At 43.4% G+C, this 21,018-nt stretch overlaps 1 protein-coding gene across 1 annotated transcript; it reads left to right on the forward strand.

Annotated features, from left to right (window-relative positions):
- The first annotated feature begins 1,387 nt into the window (after positions 1-1,387).
- LOC136021499 (myosin-1B) lies at positions 1,388-20,153 on the forward strand. Its single transcript, XM_065693804.1, has 38 exons — positions 1,388-1,591; positions 1,680-1,823; positions 1,917-2,073; positions 4,604-4,631; positions 4,728-4,845; positions 4,925-5,017; positions 5,130-5,193; positions 5,276-5,374; positions 5,479-5,582; positions 5,660-5,798; positions 6,623-6,741; positions 6,836-6,985; positions 7,611-7,781; positions 8,044-8,350; positions 8,680-8,750; positions 10,634-10,721; positions 10,818-10,935; positions 11,728-11,851; positions 11,937-12,073; positions 12,175-12,430; positions 13,350-13,592; positions 13,698-13,874; positions 13,960-14,105; positions 14,190-14,280; positions 14,368-14,757; positions 14,875-15,001; positions 15,106-15,224; positions 15,444-15,640; positions 15,926-16,109; positions 16,196-16,361; positions 16,531-16,655; positions 16,906-17,214; positions 17,350-17,553; positions 18,222-18,347; positions 18,443-18,613; positions 18,700-18,804; positions 18,935-19,030; positions 19,519-20,153. Exons 1-38 carry the CDS (start codon positions 1,388-1,390, stop codon positions 19,672-19,674), a joined length of 5,823 nt encoding a protein of 1,940 aa, XP_065549876.1. The 3' UTR covers positions 19,675-20,153.
- Positions 20,154-21,018: the final 865 nt, after the last annotated feature.

Genomic DNA, 21,018 nt, shown 5'->3' on the forward strand with positions numbered 1-21,018 from the left:
AAAGAGGAGGAGGGAGTTGTATATGCAGACCAGAATCTATAAAAGTGCTGGTATGACCAAGTGTGTTCTGTCTCCACGGAAAGCTTCAAGGTAAGAGTATGGAGGGCTGGGTGCTAGCAGAATGCCACTGCAATCCTGCTGCTTGTGGGACTGCTTTCATCAAAGGGCTGTCTGTATCAATAGATTTTCTTTCCGCTTTCAAGTCACCAGCATATTTTTGCCCTTGGAATTCCATGCAAAATAAGAAAGAAGTTGTCATTTCTGTTTTTCAGTATTGACCAGCTCCAGCCTGAGAGGCAGCTGGTACCACAAGAGGTAAGACTGATTTACCTGCTCTATAGGAATAGATATCCCTGTCAGTGCCAGGTTGGATGGGGATCTGAGCAAGCTGTTCTAGCGGAAGGTTTCTCTGCCCATGGGAGGGTGTTGAAACTAGATGAGCTTTGAGGTTCCTTACAAACCAAACTATTCTGTGATTCTAAGATTCTAATATTTTTATGTTTTTTATGCAGCAGTAATGGCACTCCCCATACCCCTTTACATCTGTGCATGCTAATGCAGTGCAATTCTATCTGAGGTGTACTGCCTAAAATAGCATAACTGCGTTGGACACGTTTGTTTCGTACCTGATGGAAAATAGATGACCTTTTACCACACACAGAACTATTTAAAGGAGATTGACTGTAAACAGAAATCCAGGAAAAATAAGATGAATGAACAGTGCACACAGAGAGATTTTGTCAAATGCCTCTAAGTACTTTTTATTGAGATGTTTTCCTTTTTTGATACAAGTTGATCTAAAGGATCAGCTTGAAATGGAAAACAGAAAACCCAGAGAAGCTAGCTGTCTGATTTCTAACTGAGAAAAAGCTTTGCATAGACAGTTCACACCTGTGCCTCTGCTTATTCTACACATTTTTTCTTGATGTTGCTCATCTTCTATATTTGATGCAAATTACATGGTATAAAATGTGCAAGAAAGAAAGGTTATAAGTGGGTTTTCAAAATTTCAGTAAGATTAGTTCCCTTGGTAGCTGCTGTTTTGTATTAAAAATGTTTCTATTATGCCAGTCAGTCTAATTATTCTGCAGAGCATACTAACACACTATAAGACCTAAAGAATTGAACACATAAACAGGACTAAGGGAAAGAAAGTTAATACAAATCAAAGACATATCTTATTTAGGATCTAAATAAATTAAAAGATATCTAGAGTGAAATCAGAGAAGACAAAGAGCGAAGTTCTTTGAAGAAGAACTGAAGAACTGGCAGAGAACAATACAGAGAGTCAGGTGTGTGGTGCTAAGGCATTGCTTCCTTCACTCAACGCTGTACCATGTCTCTCCACTTCAGTCCCGTGCTGTGCTGCACTCAATAAACTGCAGCCATGTCGACAGATGCTGACATGGCTATCTTCGGAGAGGCAGCTCCTTACCTCCGGAAGTCAGAAAAGGAGAGAATTGCTGCCCAGAACAAGCCTTTTGATGCTAAGACATCGGTCTTTGTGGTGCATTCTAAGGAATCCTATGTGAAAAGCACAGTCCAGAGCAAAGAATCAGGGAAGGTCACTGTCAAGACTGAAGGCGGAGAGGTGAATAAAATGCAAGATTTATAAACAACATGAAATTCCCATTTTGAGCTCCTAGATGACATGCATGTACCTTTCTTTCCTCTGACAGACCCTGACCGTGAAGGATGATCAGATCTTTCCCATGAACCCTCCCAAGTATGATAAAATCGAGGACATGGCCATGATGACCCACCTCCATGAACCCGCTGTGCTGTACAACCTCAAAGAGCGTTACGCAGCCTGGATGATCTACGTAAGTACCAGCTGCAGCCTTCCTCTGGGTAGCTGGGAGGAACTGCTCTGCCAGCCTAAGTGGAAGCCAACGTGCTGTCTCCCTTCCCCACAGACCTACTCGGGTCTCTTCTGTGTCACCGTCAACCCCTACAAGTGGCTGCCGGTGTACAACCCGGAGGTGGTGTTGGCCTACCGAGGCAAGAAGCGCCAGGAGGCCCCTCCACACATCTTCTCCATCTCTGACAATGCCTATCAGTTCATGCTGACTGGTGAGTTTCTCTGTCTCAGTAATACTCTGTCTCAGTAATGTGAGGAGACTTCTTGAAAGCTTTCATGGTTCTGATGCGTACATACACTGTGTGCTTTACTATCTTCACACCATTGTTTCTACTGTTCTAAGTGAAAGACACCCCTGCCTTCAGTGAGGTGCTCTGTCATTTGCTTGTTTGTTCAAATTCATTCTAACAGCTGAGTGGCTGTCAGAGGGTTTCTATCAAAAAGATATTTTAACAGTAATCACAGAGTTTCCTTTTCTTAAGGCATCATTAGAGTTTTATTTCAGCATAGCATTAATCACTGATAATTTAAACATGTATTTTTCATGCTGATATTTCTAAAAAGGAAGTATATTTCCACAGATAGTTGTCAGGAAGACCAATAAGCCAAATGGACTGGGTGGAGCAGGGAATATAATTACGCTTGTAATGAAATACTAAAACTGAACAGATGATGTGAAATTACTGTCTAGTGATGTCAAATTATTTCACCAGAGCACAGAAAACATCTACATCCCAAATTCAGATTTGTCTTGATAAAACCATGACATGAAAATTTAAATAGAATTACATATTACTGCTAGTTTTGCTTCCACCATTTCATTCCTTTCTTTTTCCTGTGCTGTTGAGTTCAGAGCTATTAACCAGTCTCAGGATTCTTTTGTCATATGCTCTTACTATCCCTCTCTAAATGCAGTCTGTGTCGCAGAAAATTAATGCAGAAGAAAAAAAAGACCATAGAGTGGAGTAGGGAGGAACCGTATGACTTTTCAAGGCTTTTCGATGTCCATAGAAAACTACTATAGAGTCATAGAATCATAGAACAATTTGGGCTGGAAAGAGTATTTAAAATCATATAGTCCTTCCCTCTGGGATTGGAAGGGGCATCTCGCACTAGATTAGGTTGCTCAAATTTCTCTCCAGCCTGACCTGAAACACTTGTAATGATGGGGCATCCACAGCTTCTCTAAGCAACTTGTTCCACTGTCTCACAATGCTCATCATAAAATATTTCTTCTTTATATCCAAATGAAATCTACCCTCCTTCAATTTAAAACTGTTTCCTCTTGTTCTGTCACTACAGGCCATCATCCTGTCACTATAGATCATGGTAAAAAGTTTCTCTCCGTCATTTTCATAAGCTCCCTTTAAGTATTGAAACGCCACAAGGCTCCCAGGAGCCTTCTCTTCTTCAGTCTGAACACCTCCAACTCTCTCAGCCTTTCTTCATAAGAAAGGTGCTCCAGACCTCGATTCATTTTCATGGCCCTCATCTGAACCAACTCTGCTAGGTCCATGTCTTTCTCGTATTGTAGACCCAAGGGAATATATCAGGTGAGGTGTCACAAGAGCAAAGGAGAAGGACACAATCATGTACCTTGCCCTGCTGGCCACACTTCTTTTAATGCAGCCCAGGATCTGGTTGGCTTCCTGGGCGGTAAGTGCACATTGCCAGCTCATCCACCAGTACCCCCAAATCCTTCTCTACAGGGCTGCTCTCATGGCAGCCATCCCGCAGTCTAGACTGATACTGGAGATTCCCACAGTTGAGAGCAGGACATTGCACTTCACCTTGCTGAACTTCATGATGTCCACATGGGCCCACTCCTGAAGCTTGTAAAGGTAATTCTGGATGGAAAACCTCCCCACCAGCACATTAATAGCACCACTCATCTTGGTGTCATAGAATCATAGAATAATTAGGGTAGGAAAGGACCTCAAGATCATCCAGTTCCAACCCCCCTGCCACGGACAGGGACACCTCACACTAAACCATCTGACCCAAGGCTCTGTCCAGCCTGGCCTTCAACACCTCCAGAGATAGAGCATTCACAACCTCCCTGGGCAACCCATTCCACTGCCTCACCACCCTTACAGTAAAGAACTTCCTCTTTATATCGAATCTAAACTTCCCCTGTTTAAGTTTTAACCCATTACCCCTTGTTCTATCACTACAGTCCCTAATGAAGAGTCCATCCCCAGCATCCTTATAGCCCCCGCTTCAGATACTGGAAGGCTGCTATGAGGTCTCCACGCAGCCTTCTCTTCTTCAGGCTGAACAGCCCCAACTTTCTCAGCCTATCTTCATACGGGAGGTGCTCCAGTCCATCTTCAAACTTGCTAAGTCTGCACTCAATCCCACTATGTATGTCATTGATGGAGTTATTAAATAGTACTGGTCCACTACAAAACCTTGTATGACACAACTCATTAACCATTTGGGTATTGAGCCTTTGACTGCAACACTCTGGATCAAGCCAATTACTTAACCATCTGACAGTCCACCCATCAAACGCATACCTCCCTAGCTTAGAGGCAAAACTGTTGTACGGTTAGAGGTAAGAATATGGTAGAAATTGCTTTGCAAGGAATTGAAATAGAAAAAGAAATTAGCAAAAAAGGAAGAAAACCATGCAGAATTGTTTTCTTGTCATAACTTTCACTTACTACATTAATTTTCACTCTTTTTTTTTTTTTATTTTGTTCTTCATTTACAAAATCTATTTCTTTGCCTCCTTCACAGATCGCGAGAACCAGTCAATCCTGATCACGTATGTACACTCCCTGCTCTAGTCCCTGCAGGGCTACCTGGTGCCAGGGAACCTCCTGCCTAACCACATGCTCTCTGCTTCTCTTTGGTTGCACAGCGGAGAATCCGGAGCAGGGAAGACTGTGAACACAAAGCGTGTCATCCAGTACTTTGCAACAATTGCAGCGAGTGGGGACAAGAAGAAGGAAGAGCAGCAGACGTCAGGCAAAATGCAGGTGAGATCCTAGGAGCAGGAACCTGCAACTATCAAATTCATTGATGAGCTATATCATGACAACAAGATTTCTATTTTAGGGGACACTTGAGGATCAAATCATCAGTGCCAACCCACTGCTGGAGGCTTTTGGTAATGCCAAGACCGTGAGGAATGACAACTCCTCGCGCTTCGTAAGTTGTCGCCTGGCACTAAATTTCTTCTAGCTGTCAGCACGCTGACTCACATGTTCTTGCTATCAGGATTGATCAAATAGATCTCCACTGGCTTTTCTGCTTCTTTCAGGGTAAGTTCATCAGAATCCATTTTGGTGCCACGGGGAAACTGGCTTCTGCAGACATTGAAACATGTAAGTGGCCCTCCTGGCCTCATCCCTTGCCTTCCAGCCTTCCTCAGTTCTTGCTCTAACTCTGTCCTACCGTCCTTGCCAGATCTGCTGGAGAAGTCCAGAGTCACTTTCCAGCTCAAAGCAGAAAGAAGCTACCACATATTCTACCAGATCATGTCCAACAAGAAGCCAGAGCTCATTGGTAGGAAAGATCACTAACTTCTACAGACAAAACTCACGGAACAACATTTAACTCTTTATGTGCTAGCTACCATTGATCTGTATGTGGTTTGCCCTTCTTTCCAGAGATGTTACTGATCACCACCAATCCATATGACTATCTGTATGTGAGTCAAGGTGAGATCACGGTTCCCAGCATTAACGACCAGGAAGAGCTGATGGCCACAGATGTAAGTAATGCACTGAAGTTATCAGACAGATTGTGACCTATACCAGGCACGTTATTTACTTGTGATTCTTTTGTTAGAGTGCCATTGACATCCTGGGCTTCACTCCTGATGAGAAGACAGCCATCTATAAGCTGACAGGGGCTGTCATGCATTATGGCAACCTGAAGTTTAAGCAGAAGCAGCGTGAGGAGCAGGCAGAGCCAGATGGCACAGAAGGTACTAGCAAACCTATACTGGTGCATAGTATAGACCAGAGCCCTCACTAACACAGGCAGTAAAATTCACGGTCAGAATCATTGATTCAGCCTGCACTTTTCCGCACATGCTAGTATTGTATTGTAAAATGACTAGATGGAGTAAAATTGAAAGGAATCTCATAGTGATGAACAGTAATAGTAGAATAGGCTACAAATAATAGCTGTAACTTTACTCAGGTGATGGCATTTTGCTGTGGAAATACTTGGAGTAGTGTGTACTGATTCCATTGAAATCAGTTCTGATGCACAGACACTGGAATCCTCTTCTGAGGACTACTCAGAGCCTATGAACAAATTTCTCAGTGTGACAAAGTCGTCTTTTATTTTGCTTGTTTTAGTTGCTCGTGAAGCTGAGAGTGAAGTGTGGCAGTGCATCTTCTCCACCTGCTATGGACCCTGCTTACTGTGCCATCTTTGTATCTGCTTTTGAAAACATTGAGAAAAACATTCAACCTATTCTAGTATTTCACTATCCTAACTCATTGGAAACTTTTCCCTAGTTTCTAGCCTAAATGTTTCTTGACACAAGTTCAGACTGTTAGATCATGTCCAACATTCATGCATGAATCTGCTATACTTTTGTATGATGATTACATACTATGCCTGCTGGCAGCATTAAAAGCAATAGCAGAATGTTAAATGCCAAACTTTATTTCAGGCCCATATGTTTATTTGTAAAGGCATAATTTGCACTTTTTACCTTTTTAACTTTACCAGAATTGAGTTTTAATACTTGTTTTAAAGGAACACTAATGTCTTCTGGTACCTTATTTTGGTCTTTAGTTGCTGACAAGGCTGCCTATTTGATGGGTCTGAACTCAGCTGACCTGCTGAAGGCCCTTTGCTACCCCCGAGTCAAAGTTGGGAATGAATATGTGACCAAGGGTCAAACCGTGCAGCAGGTAACAAAACTCCCCATTTTGTTGACTAATCCTCTCGCCTTCCTCTTTTGATTTACATAATAACTATGAGAATTCTGTTTTTTTTTTATTTTAGGTCTACAATTCAGTTGGTGCCCTGGCAAAAGCCGTCTTTGAGAAGATGTTCTTGTGGATGGTTGTTCGCATCAACCAGCAGCTGGACACCAAACAACCCAGACAGTACTTCATTGGTGTCCTGGACATTGCCGGCTTTGAGATCTTTGATGTAAGAATAGTGTTTTATTAGCATGCCTTTAGAAGTAACTCTGTTATATGCCAAAGTACTTTAGAAGGAATTATATGCTTTTTTTTTTTTTCTCAGAAATTATTTGATCCTTTGAGATTGCACCTAAAGTATCACGATTCCCACAGATTTTTAATTAGAATAAGTTTTGGTGTTGCACATATACCAGTGGAAATCTATAAATATAGGGTTTTTTACCGTTTACAAACAGTAGATTAACACAGCGTTTCGTACCTATGTGCAGAGACATCAGTTCCTTAGTCAAACTTGTGATTAGAATTCTTGGGACATGCTTTGAAATCAGCATTTGGGAATGTTGGATAAACTGTTGCACTTTGGGGTCTCCAATGTCTGAATTAGCCCAGTCCAGTAGGTATCAAAACTGACAAGTCTGACAAGTGGCCCAAACTTCCAGGGGTCGTAAACATTCAGATGAGAAACATTCAGATTGACAAGAGAGACACTGACAGCAGTTCCAAACTCCTGGTTAAGCAAAGAAGAAACAATTGCAGATCCTGCTGTGGTTTGGTACAAAAAGCCAGTACTGTTCTTTATCCCTATCTTTTAAAATTTACTTTAATAGTAATCTTTATTTGCAATTGTGCAGTTCAACAGCCTGGAGCAGCTGTGCATCAACTTCACCAATGAGAAACTGCAACAGTTCTTCAACCACCACATGTTCGTGCTGGAGCAGGAGGAGTACAAGAAGGAAGGAATTGAATGGGAGTTCATTGACTTTGGGATGGACCTGGCTGCCTGCATTGAGCTCATTGAGAAGGTATTTGTGCAATTCAAACCTAGTATTTCAGAAATGCATCAATCTTTTGTATCTTTATAAATGTGGCTTGAAAGGGTGAGTATGATGTTGTAAATACATTACAAATACATTGTGAGCTTAGATTATTTTGCATAATTTGCCCTGCTGGGAAGAAAAATCCTTGGGAGTGGGGATTTGATGTTGTCCCCCTCAGGAAACTTTTTCTTTATCTGTGATTCTTTCTGCCTTTTCACCTCTTCTTTCTTCCTTCTGCTTCTCCCAGCCCATGGGCATCTTCTCCATCCTGGAAGAGGAGTGCATGTTCCCCAAGGCAACTGACACCTCTTTCAAGAACAAGCTCTATGACCAGCATCTGGGCAAGTCCAACAACTTCCAGAAGCCAAAGCCTGGCAAAGGCAAGGCTGAGGCTCACTTCTCCCTGGTGCACTATGCTGGCACGGTGGACTACAACATCACTGGCTGGCTTGACAAGAACAAGGACCCCCTGAATGAAACTGTTGTGGGGCTGTATCAGAAATCATCCCTGAAGACACTGGCCTTACTTTTTGCATCTGCTGGAGGAGAAGCAGGTCAGTTCTGTGATATTCGTATTTTTATCATCTAGAGTGTTTTAAAGGAACTACATGTTGTTCAGTCTCCCATGTCTTCGATTTTTCAGTAAATGAAAAGATTAAATCTATTTCAGGCCTTCCACTCAGGCATGATAATCTCTTGGATTATCACACGCCTTTGGTCCTGTGTTCCTTTAGATAGAATGTTGACTCTGTTTGTTACTGCTTCCTAGGTTCCTTTCTTAGCATGACTGATACATGTAAGGAAGCTTCTTGAAGCCTCATAGAGAAAAATTTTACAAAACAAAGTTTTAAAACCATCTCTTTTTTTTTTTGCTGCTCTTCAGAGGCTAGTGGTGGCAAGAAGGGAGGCAAGAAGAAGGGTTCTTCTTTCCAGACTGTATCAGCTCTTTTCAGGGTAAGTACAAAAGTCATTCTATTTTCTCCGTCTTTCTCTCTATTTTAATTTTAATTTTGGTTAAAGATTGTGAAACCTCACTCTAACTCCAACAAGGCTGTTTTACTGCACCTATGAACGTTTTTCTGCACGAAGACACCAAGAACATTTCTTCGTTTCTTTATAAAAGAACTGACTGCAAGCCAGCTGAGGTCATCTCAGGAAGATACATCTTGATCTAGCCTTTCTTCCAGTGTTAGAAAAAGTACTCTAGGTCAGGCTACAATTTCACTTAGAGGGAGTCTCAATTTGGATCTGGATTTGAGCATGATTATATGTATGAAGACAAGGCAATAGGGAAATGCCACCAATGGACAGAGCTTAAGGGAGATGAAAACACATTTGTTTCAGCACCTGCATGCATCTATATACTGACTGGCATCCTGAACAGTTTTTCACACTATAAAAAAAGTACTTGAGCAGCTTTGTTCCTGCACCAAAACAGGGCTGAACTGGGAACTGTTAGGACCTAGCTAGTAACAGGAATTGCTAAAATCAGAGAGAGATCATGGGTTTGCTTTTAGAAGCACTTCTAGAAAGTGGTGCTCTGGGACCTGTCACTCATGCCTTTTCTCTATGACTTGTGGCCTTATTCTAACTGAACAGGGGGTCCTTCTTGTCTTCCCAGATCAACCAAATATATCTTCACAAGTAGCACTTAATGCACTTAACCTTCCCCTTCCCATCCCTTTCTGCAAAACTAGTCCTTGCCCCTCTTACCTTTTGTCCTGTTTTTGGTTTTGTTTCCATGCCCATCAATAGTCAGCATCTTCCATTCAGTGAGAATCATCTTTCACTCAAAATTATGATTTTTGCCACGAACTTCTTGTCACTATTCTCAATAGGTGTCCTGTCTGAGTATGGGTATCCCTCAGTCTCATGAGAACACATTACACAGTTTTGCGACTTTCTCTCATGCTTAAGACTGAAAGGCAGAAGAAAACATATAGCTATATGTGGGAAAACTAAATTCATTGTAGCTTTCTAACAGTTTTGTCACATTTGAGAGTGTAACTGTGGAGGTATCATTTGTTAATGAAAAAGCTTTACTCATGAAAAAGCAATAATGAAAAATTTACTCATGAAAAATTTGTTGGAGCAATCCCAGGCACAGCTACAGGTTGGGCAGAGAAGAGATTCAGAGCGGCCCTGCAGAGAAGGACTTGGGGGTGTTGGTTGATGGGAAAACGAGCATGAGCCAGCAGTGTGCACTCACACCCCAGAGACCAACCGTATCCTGGGCTGCATCAAAAGGAGCGTGACCAGCAGGTTGAAGGATGTGATCCTGCCCCTCTACTCTGCTCTCGTGAGACCTCACCTGGAGCATTGTGTGCAGTTCTGGTGTCCTCAACATAAAAAGGACATGGAACTGCTGGAACAAGTCCAGAGGAGGCCACGAGGATGATCAGGGACTGGAGCACCTCCCGTATGAAGACAGGCTGAGGAAGTTGGGGCTGTTCAGCCTGAAGAAGAGAAGGCTGCGTGGAGACCTCATAGCAGCCTTCCAGTACCTGAAGGGGGCCTATAAGGATGCTGAGGAGGGATTCTTCATTACGGACTTGTAGTGACAGGACAAGGAGTAATGGGTTAAAACTTAAACAGGGGAAGATTAGATCGGATATAAGGAGGAAATTCTTTCCTGTTAGGGTGGTGAGGCACTGGAATGGGTTGCCCAGGGAAGTTGTGAATGTTCCATCCCTGGCAGTGTTCAAGGCCAGGTTGGGCAGAGCCCTTGGGTGAGATGGTTTAGTGTGAGGTGTCCCTGCCCATGGCAGGGGGTTGGAACTTGATGATCTTGAGGTCCTGTCCTACACTAACTATTCTATGATTCTATGAACCCACAGGAGAACCTGAACAAGCTGATGACCAATCTACGGAGCACTCACCCCCATTTTGTGCGCTGTATCATCCCCAATGAAACAAAAACACCTGGTAAGAACTTCAAGTAAAGACAAACAGTATTGCAATGCAGCCGTTATTCTCTATGCTTTAACATGAAGTATCAAATAATTGTCTTATTTGCTTAAGGTGCAATGGAACATGAACTGGTGCTACACCAGCTGCGCTGCAACGGCGTGCTGGAAGGCATCAGGATTTGCAGGAAGGGATTTCCCAGCAGAATCCTCTATGCTGACTTCAAACAGAGGTCAGTCTCCTTTCTGCTGTCCCTTCTGTCTTTACTGCATAAGTTGTAATTCCTAACAATTTTAACATTTGTTAACTTTAATTAATGTTAATTAATTAAATTAATTAATTTTAATTAAGTTTAATTAATTAACTTTTTAATGCCAAATATCTGAAAGATAAGTATCACAAGATAAATATCAAAAAACGGAAAGAGGAGAATAATGAAATGTATAAAGAAAGAGTAACATGTAAGGCTAGAAAAAGAGAAATTGTTGAGAAATTAAGAGATGTCAGGTGTCCTGACTGTTTGCTGGTCACCCCACAACTGAACTCTGCCGGTGTCTCTGGATATGGAAGCACAATAAAGCTATACAAACCAGTGATCACAAGATTTAAAAATGCAGATTAGCATGTGGCTACAAGAAGTTCTCCAAAAAAAATTTCCAAACTCAGTAGAGTGCTTTAGCCATTGTATCAGCTGCAAGTTTCAGGGGAAGATGCTTTCTTCCTATACACATAGGGACGATGTTCCTCTAGAGATTTTTTCTACAGCGTAGGTTAAGTGAAAAAGATCTCAGAATGAAACAGCTGGAGATCAGTGTCCTCATCTATGATGGATCACCTAAAGACAATAAAAGTTTCCTTAACTTTCTTATCAGATTAGAACTTCAGTATAACTGTATCTCTAAACAAGAAATGAATTTCCAGCTTTCTCCCCCACTCTGCTGCACAGACTAATGGTAACTTCAATGACATTTATACCGTTATGATTTGAAATTATCCTTATTTGTATTTCCTCCTCATTCCACAGGTACAAGGTGCTTAATGCCAGTGCAATCCCAGAGGGACAGTTCATTGACAGCAAGAAGGCTTCTGAGAAGCTTCTTGGGTCAATTGATGTGGACCATACCCAGTACAAATTTGGTCACACCAAGGTACAATCCTTTCTTGAGTCATTCACAGCATCTCTGTGCTCTGCTCTACCTGCCAGTGATGTGCAGCAACATTCCCTTTCTCAAGGTGTTCTTCAAAGCTGGGTTGCTGGGACTCCTGGAGGAGATGAGGGATGAGAAGCTGGCACAGCTCATCACTCGCACACAGGCCAGATGTAGGGGCTTCCTGATGAGAGTGGAGTACCAGAGAATGGTGGAGAGAAGGTACACATTTCCCATCTTCAGTTAAGGTCATTGTACTTGGAGGAAAGTGTTGACACTCATCCTACTGAAAATATTTCATTTCCTTTTTAATTGTGCTTCAGGGAGTCCATCTTCTGCATCCAGTACAATGTTAGGTCCTTCATGAATGTGAAGCACTGGCCTTGGATGAAGCTGTTCTTTAAGATCAAGCCCTTGCTGAAGAGTGCAGAATCTGAGAAAGAGATGGCCAACATGAAGGAAGAATTTGAGAAAACCAAGGAAGAGCTTGCAAAGTCTGAGGCAAAGAGGAAGGAGCTGGAGGAGAAAATGGTGAAACTGGTGCAGGAGAAAAATGATCTGCAGCTCCAAGTGCAGGCTGTGAGTATTACTAGCACTTTTCTTGCAGAGGAAAATGCATAAGGTCTAAGTCCTCTCTCGTAGTTTGGAACCCTCACGCTGCTTACTAAATTTCCTTAGCAAGTATTTCGATCTGAATTACTAAAGGTAAAATACAGATCACTCAGTGTCAGATTCCAACTTGAGAATGACATGTTAAGTCTCTGTGTCTACAGGAATGTTTCTGAATGCAAGCTTACAATGTAAGGTTCAGCTGCAGTCGCTAGAGATATAGTACATATTACCAGAGCCTGGAAATCAATTTAGTTGACTCCTGACTCTGGTTTTAATCAGTTACCTAAATTAAAGGGCCTTATGGTTTTTCTTCTGTGCATAGTATTTCACCTGTCCTACTCAGCTACTATTCCAGAAAGACTCACAAACCTACTACATCCTGTGAGCCCTATGTGTGTTTCAAATGTTCCTTGGAAGATCAAAAGATTTGGCAACATTCACATGATACTCTTCTGTCTCTAAGTGTCTGCTTCACAGCTTCAAGACAAAGCTTCAAACAAAAACCACCAATTGTAAATAAATTATGTACCACTTTATATGGAACAAGAACAATACTAAGTCAGTCTTGCCAAGGGAAGAATTTACAGAGATCTGTGCACAATTATATTCATTTATTAACTTTTAGGGAAAGCAATCAAAATCCTTAAGGAAAAAAGTGTATTTAGATACTTACACATCTCTAAATAAGCAAGAGAGAATAATTAGTGAGAGTAAAAAAATAGAATAAGATCCTACTCTAATTTAAAAGAGGCTGTGCAGAGATAATTTCCCTTAAGATAATAACAAATGGGAATTCCATGGGGATTTTTCAATAGCAAATACAATTTTTCTATTCAGCTTTTCCTAAAACTTACAGTTAGCAAACAATATAATGTTTCTCTAACAGGAAGCTGATGCTTTAGCTGATGCTGAAGAAAGGTGCGACCAGCTAATTAAAACCAAAATCCAGCTGGAAGCAAAAGTTAAAGAGGTAACTGAAAGAGCTGAGGATGAGGAGGAAATAAATGCTGAGCTGACAGCCAAGAAGAGGAAACTGGAGGATGAATGCTCAGAGTTGAAGAAAGATATTGATGACCTTGAGTTAACACTGGCCAAGGTTGAGAAGGAAAAACATGCCACTGAAAACAAGGTATGAGGCAGAACCTGTCACTCATGCTCCAGAAAAGAGCCCTGTGCTCTTACAGGACTTCTGTACCTACTTCCTTTGTTTTCACTTCCTCCTTTCTTCTCAAAGGTGAAAAACCTCACAGAAGAGATGGCAGCCTTAGATGAGACAATAGCCAAGCTGACAAAAGAGAAGAAAGCCCTCCAAGAGGCCCATCAGCAGACACTGGATGACCTGCAGGCAGAAGAGGACAAAGTCAATACACTGACCAAAGCTAAGACCAAGCTGGAGCAACAAGTGGATGATGTAAGCACACAGGCATACAGCAAGAACAAGGCAGGTATGGGGGTAGATCTGGTGGGCAGAGAATTGATGGTCTTGTTAATTTCAGCTGGAAGGGTCCCTGGAGCAAGAGAAGAAACTGCGCATGGACCTTGAGAGAGCCAAGAGGAAACTCGAAGGAGACTTGAAGCTGGCCCAGGACAACATCATGGATTTGGAAAATGATAAGCAGCAACTGGATGAGAAACTCAAGAAGTAAGTGTGGCTGTGGGACACCTGAGAGCTGGTCTATTGCACTTTTTTTTTCTTCCAGCTCTAAACAGTTTTCTTTTCCCAAAGGAAAGACTTTGAAATCAGCCAGATCCAGAGCAAAATTGAGGATGAGCAAACCCTGGGCATGCAATTACAGAAGAAGATTAAAGAATTGCAGGCAAGTCTCTGTTCCTTGCCCCTCTCATCCAGCCTCAGGTCGGGTAAGAGGAGGGCACGGGTGTGAATGGCCCCTGATGTTCTCCAGGCTCGTATTGAGGAACTGGAGGAGGAAATTGAGGCAGAGCGAACCTCTCGGGCAAAAGCAGAGAAGCATCGGTCTGACCTCTCGAGGGAGCTGGAGGAGATCAGCGAGCGCCTGGAAGAAGCAGGAGGGGCTACAGCAGCTCAGATCGAGATGAACAAGAAGCGTGAGGCCGAGTTCCAGAAGATGCGTCGTGACCTCGAAGAGGCCACGCTGCAGCACGAAGCCACGGCTGCTGCCCTGCGCAAGAAGCACGCGGACAGCACCGCTGAGCTTGGGGAGCAGATCGACAACCTGCAGCGAGTGAAGCAGAAGCTGGAGAAAGAGAAGAGTGAGCTGAAGATGGAGATCGACGACCTGGCCAGTAACATGGAGTCCGTCTCCAAAGCCAAGGTACACAAATACCTTCTAGGTATTTCTGCCCCAACAGAATTCTATTAAATTCAAGGTTTTGCAGCTGCTATTATTAAGAATTAGCATCATTAACTACTTCCATGTATTACCACACAGGCAAATCTGGAGAAGATGTGTCGCACCCTGGAAGACCAGCTGAGTGAGATTAAGACAAAGGAAGAAGAGCATCAGCGCATGATCAATGACCTCAATGCTCAAAGAGCTCGTCTGCAGACAGAGTCAGGTGAGAGAGCCTCCTCTATGTCCTTGAATGGGAGAGCATCCCAGAAGAGTTATTTTGGCTCACAAATGATACTGTATATATTTTCTTTGTTTGTGCTTTGCTAGGTGAATATTCACGCCAAGTGGAGGAGAAAGAATCGCTGATATCTCAGCTGTCAAGAGGCAAGCAGGCTTTCACCCAACAGATTGAGGAGCTCAAGAGGCACCTAGAGGAAGAGATCAAGGTGAAAAGATAGTATCAGAAATGTATGAAATCACAGAATTTACAAGATGAGAGGGAGAAAAATAACTACTTTGATAGTGCAGTCCTTTCCAGCCTGGAAAGAGTCTTCTAGCCCTACAGCCTAGCCGTTAATTACCTTTACATTGTCCATCAATACTGGAGATATTTCTGGATGTTTCCATTCACTGTCACAATGAAATTTTTCCCCACTCTGCTGCAGGCCAAGAACGCGCTGGCCCACGCCTTGCAGTCTGCTCGCCACGACTGTGACTTGCTCCGGGAACAATATGAGGAGGAGCAGGAAGCCAAGGGGGAGCTGCAGCGGGCCCTGTCCAAGGCCAACAGCGAAGTGGCCCAGTGGAGAACCAAATATGAGACGGACGCCATTCAGCGCACGGAGGAGCTGGAGGAGGCCAAGTATGTGACAAGTGTGATCCTGGAGAAGTCTTAGTATCTGCAGGGAAACGGCAGTCTCTGAGACTGCGTTAGGACAGGGGGGAATGAAGGCTGGGATGTAGTGTATTTGCAGTAGAGGGCAGAGAGGAGGAGAGAAAAAGTGTCCTGTGGAAAAATGGACTGGAAAGACAAACGTCACCTTTATGGCTAGAATCTTTAAGACAGGCCTAATAATCAGCAGGTGCTGGGACACAGCTGTGGCAGACCCTTTACCCCTAACCTGCAGCTATACTTACCACATTGCAGAAAGAAGCTGGCACAGCGCCTGCAAGATGCAGAGGAACATGTTGAAGCTGTCAATGCCAAATGTGCCTCCCTGGAAAAGACAAAGCAGAGGCTGCAGAATGAAGTGGAGGACCTGATGATTGATGTGGAGAGATCCAATGCTGCCTGTGCAGCTCTGGATAAGAAGCAGAAGAACTTTGACAAGGTCTTTTGGGCTCCAGACTGGGGACTCCTAGATAGAGCATCCCCTCCTGGTTGTCACAACCGTACTGACACCCTGTTTCTCTTCAGATCCTGGCAGAATGGAAGCAGAAGTATGAGGAAACCCAGGCTGAGCTGGAAGCCTCCCAGAAGGAGGCCCGCTCTCTCAGCACAGAGCTGTTTAAGATGAAGAATGCCTACGAGGAGTCCTTGGACCACTTGGAAACGCTCAAGCGCGAGAACAAGAACTTGCAGCGTAAGTGCCTGGCCCTCTGCTGCTGGCAGGGCTTTCTGAGCACCCACCAGTACCCACTGCTTCCCATGGGTCTGTGCCTGCAGGTGGGCAAAGATGCCTGTCACGGTGTGTGAGGGCCCTTCCCATTCTGCTCTGTGGCCAACCATGCCATTGGTCCTTGTTCCCACAGAGGAGATCTCCGACCTCACGGAGCAGATTGCCGAGGGAGGAAAAGCGATTCATGAGCTGGAGAAAGTCAAGAAGCAGATCGAGCAGGAGAAATCTGAGCTCCAAGCCTCCCTGGAGGAAGCTGAGGTGCAGCATTCTGTTCTTAATTGTCCCCTTACAACACACTTTAGCAACCTCAGATACAAATTATGAAATTATATGCATAGAGAATAATCTCCATGCACACGAGGTAGGGAATCTAGGACATCATTAAAGTCTTTGGATATACAGAAATTTCTCCTGCACTGTCAAACCTCATACTATGTATTATTCTTCAAGAATAAAGTGACTGACATTGGTATTTATATAATTAAAAAATATTAACATTTTCTTTCAGGCCTCCCTAGAACATGAAGAGGGGAAGATCCTGCGCCTCCAACTTGAGCTCAACCAGGTCAAGGCTGAGATTGACAGGAAGATAGCAGAGAAAGATGAGGAAATTGACCAGATGAAGAGAAACCACCTCAGAATTGTGGAGTCCATGCAGAGCACCCTGGATGCTGAGATCAGGAGCAGGAATGAAGCCCTGCGGCTGAAGAAGAAGATGGAGGGAGATCTGAATGAAATGGAGATCCAGCTCAGCCATGCCAACCGCTTGGCTGCTGAGGCACAGAAGAACCTGAGAAACACACAGGGAGTGCTCAAGGTACAGCACAACAAAACTGGTGCTCACTGGTTTATGAATAAGATAAATATTTCCCTGTTGTACAATTCTATCAGATCTATAACTATGTGAAAATAGGAAAATATACTCCATAGCCTTTCTTGTCTTTCTTTCCAGGATACTCAGATACACTTGGATGATGCTCTCAGGGCACAGGAGGACCTGAAGGAGCAGGTGGCCATGGTGGAGCGCAGAGCAAACCTGTTGCAGGCTGAAGTTGAGGAGCTACGGGCATCTCTGGAGCAGACAGAGCGGTCAAGGAAATTGGCTGAGCAGGAACTGATGGATGCAAGCGAGAGAGTTCAGCTCCTCCATACCCAGGTCAGTGTAGAAATATATTTAGTATTTATACTTTTTCTCCATACAGATAAAATAACTGAAGACTGACTGAACTGTAACATTGCTAAAATACACTGTAATTTTCACTCTGTGGATAACAAATACTAAATGTGATCTTACAATCGCAGATACAGATTTCACTAGACAAAAGTGCAGGTACTTTAAAAGTAATAAATTTTAGAGATATATATGAAATTCTTACCCTACAACTCGGTTAAGTTCAACAGGTTTCAGGTTTACATTTGAGACTGTAAAGTCAAAAATTAATCATTAAAAAAGCAGGAATACACTATACAGTTACTGACGTCATTTAACACTGTCATTACAAGCATTCTATATCACCATCTAAAACTTCTACTGCCACAAGATTGAAAACTGTAAGGAAATATTGCATCTTTTATCTTAATAAGTCTAAATTCCTTTTCTGTTGAGTGAAGAATTTTGAGGAAAGACTTTATGGAGGATGCTCTTAAAATACAGAAGCATATCATGGCTGAGAAACTAACAGCTGCCACAGCAGATCCTTTAGAACAGAATCCCATGTGACCTGATGGTGCAATTTACAATAAAAAACAATATTTATGCAATATTATTGATATAATATCACAAGGTAACAAAAAGAAAATGGTCATGTTGATGCTCTTCAATAGAACACCAGTTTGATCAACACCAAGAAGAAGCTGGAAACAGACATTGCCCAAATCCAGGGGGAAATGGAGGATACCATCCAGGAAGCCCGCAATGCTGAAGAGAAAGCCAAGAAGGCCATCACAGATGTGAGTTGGGGGCTCCCTTCATTGCTGGTAATGCATATATTCTCTGCAAAAATGTCTCCTGCCTCAAAATGCCATTGGCCCATTGCTCTCCTCAGGCAGCCATGATGGCAGAAGAGCTGAAGAAGGAGCAGGACACCAGCGCCCACCTGGAGAGGATGAAGAAGAACCTGGACCAGACGGTGAAGGACCTGCAGCACCGTCTGGATGAGGCCGAGCAGTTGGCACTGAAGGGAGGCAAGAAGCAAATCCAGAAGCTGGAGGCCAGAGTGCGTAGGGCTGGTGTTTGTGCAAGAGTGAGCATGTCCCTTGGAGAGATAGCAGGGAAGCTCCAAAGATGGGCTTGTGATTGCAGGTGCGGGAGCTGGAAGGGGAGGTTGATGCTGAGCAGAAGCGCAGCGCTGAAGCCGTGAAGGGTGTGCGCAAGTATGAGAGAAGGGTGAAGGAACTGACCTACCAGGTAAGGCAGGAGGTGTCCTTGCTCTCACAGCAAGTCCCATTTTGCACACACCATCCCCAAGGGGAATTCCTAACCTCACATGAGGCAGTACCAATAATTCACTTTCTTTTCTGTTTGCCAACCACTCTAGTCTGAGGAAGATCGGAAGAATGTTCTGAGGCTCCAAGATCTGGTGGACAAGCTGCAAATGAAAGTGAAGTCCTACAAGAGACAAGCTGAGGAGGCTGTAAGTACCACCCTGGCTAAATTCAGAATTCCTTCTGGTAAAGGTGGATTTTTAGTGTTTTCTTCTGTCCAACCTTTTAAGACCTTGTCTGATGCATTTGCTGCTACAAGGGAGTGGGGAATGTAAGAGTAAGAATTTCTGATTTTGTGAGGAACTATATTTCCCCATCTCTATTTGTTTTCCTCTAAGCCTCCCTTTTCACCTCTGTTTCTTCCTCCCTACACTTCTCTGTGTGTCAGAGGCAGCTTCTAGTCTGATTGGTGGGAACTCTGTCATTGAAGCTGCCTAGACAATGCTGTGTGTTTTGTGGCCTTTTTGACTTTCCCTTGTTCTTTGTCTTCTGGCAATCTTAACATTCTGAGCAGCTTCTCACCTTGTTTTTGGACCTGCCCTGCTCTCCCAGCTGCGGCATTTGAATGTTTGTTTGCCCAGTTTTCAGATATTCAATCTCACTGCTGTTTTTCTCATAACTCCCTCTCCCCGCACAGGAGGAGCTGTCCAATGTCAACCTCTCCAAGTTCCGCAAGATCCAGCACGAGCTGGAGGAAGCTGAGGAGCGGGCTGACATTGCAGAGTCCCAGGTCAACAAGCTCCGAGCCAAGAGCCGGGAGTTTCATGGCAAGAAGATAGAAGAGGAAGAGTGAGGCTGTCATGAGGCAGCAAAGTGACCTGGGGGCCGCACAAAATGTGAACCTCTCGGTCACTTTCTCCTGTAATTAGTCTTTGTAGCAATGTCAATGTCTAGAGAATAAAGACCATAGATTCTTCTGCATATACAGCAGAAGCAGTGCTTTTGGTTGTTACAGTTCAATTCTGTCAAAAAGCTCCATGCCAAGAGCCAAGAGGTTCATAAGAAGATAGAAGAGGAAGGATGAGGGTCCCAAGGCTAAAAAGTGACCTGGGGCATGCATAAAATGCGAATCTCAGTGTTGCTGTTTCTGTAACTATCATTTATGTCTAGGTAATAAAGACAGTAGAGATTTTTCCAAGGAACAGAGATCAGCTTGCAAAAGAATCTCTCTCCTCCTGGTTAAGAACTCACCCTTACCCCTCTTCCCTGTGTGCATGCCCTTCTGCTCCACAGCCAGTCTTACACAGGCCAGCCTCACATATACTTCTAAGATATTTCAGCCAAAGTACAAGGAATCTCATGCAAAGGCCTAAGAAAAACATTCCTTTCTCCAAGCTATTACATCACAGTTTGTGTAGTACTGGACAGTAAAGCTACACAGAAGCACAGACGGGTGGTCAGCTTAGTGGGACAGCTGAGTGAAGACTATTAAACACACACGGTACTTACCTCAAATGTGATGGTGTGTACCTGTACCATCAAAGCAGGGGAAAGATCAGTGGAGAACTGTCCTGTGTGTTTCAGTTGTGAGAGACAATCACAATGATTCATATCCCAAAAATCATAAAATAAATCAGATATCATCATCATATTGATATGCTTTGGCAGCCAGCAATGCTGTCTTAGAAGATTGTCTCAGAGTAGGAAAGTACCAAGGGGGATTCCTGAATGCACATCTGTTCTCTTAATTATCTGTACAATCAGAATATTCACTTTAAGCTGATACCTGATCAGGCCGGTCTCCTAAAGGTCTCCTACTCTCACAGACCAACATCTTTGCTATGAAATATCCTGTGTCATCCAGAATGTAGGGGACCAGAAGAGACTGGATTCCCTGAAGGGGAATATAAGGGACATTGTAACCATAGCTGGAGGCTCTTTCTACCAGGCACTGTGTGGGAACACAGCAGAACCAGGCTGGATAAAGGAGTGATACTTGCCACAGCTTCTGGGTTCAGAGCCCTTTCACCAAAGGGAAGACTTACTGGGTAAATAAGTGGCAAAAACCACATGGTGATTTTCCTCAAGCCCCTCTTTTTTTTTCACACTCCATTGCTATTTATTTCACAAGACCCTTAAAGGAGCTGAAGGACACCCTAGAGTTGATGGGCATTTGATTTGGCCATCATAGTATATT

Source organism: Lathamus discolor, chromosome 13, assembly GCF_037157495.1.
Source record: "Lathamus discolor isolate bLatDis1 chromosome 13, bLatDis1.hap1, whole genome shotgun sequence".
Taxonomy (NCBI): domain Eukaryota; kingdom Metazoa; phylum Chordata; class Aves; order Psittaciformes; family Psittacidae; genus Lathamus; species Lathamus discolor.

Bases quoted from the DNA above. Each gene is read 5' to 3' on its own strand.
- LOC136021499 (XM_065693804.1), top strand. From the start codon at position 1,388: ATGTCGACAGATGCTGACATGGCTATCTTCGGAGAGGCAGCTCCTTAC. The intron at 13,593-13,697 runs GTATGAGGCAGA...TTCTTCTCAAAG, and splicing joins AACATGCCACTGAAAACAAG to GTGAAAAACCTCACAGAAGA. The intron at 13,875-13,959 runs GTAAGCACACAG...TGTTAATTTCAG, and splicing joins TGGAGCAACAAGTGGATGAT to CTGGAAGGGTCCCTGGAGCA.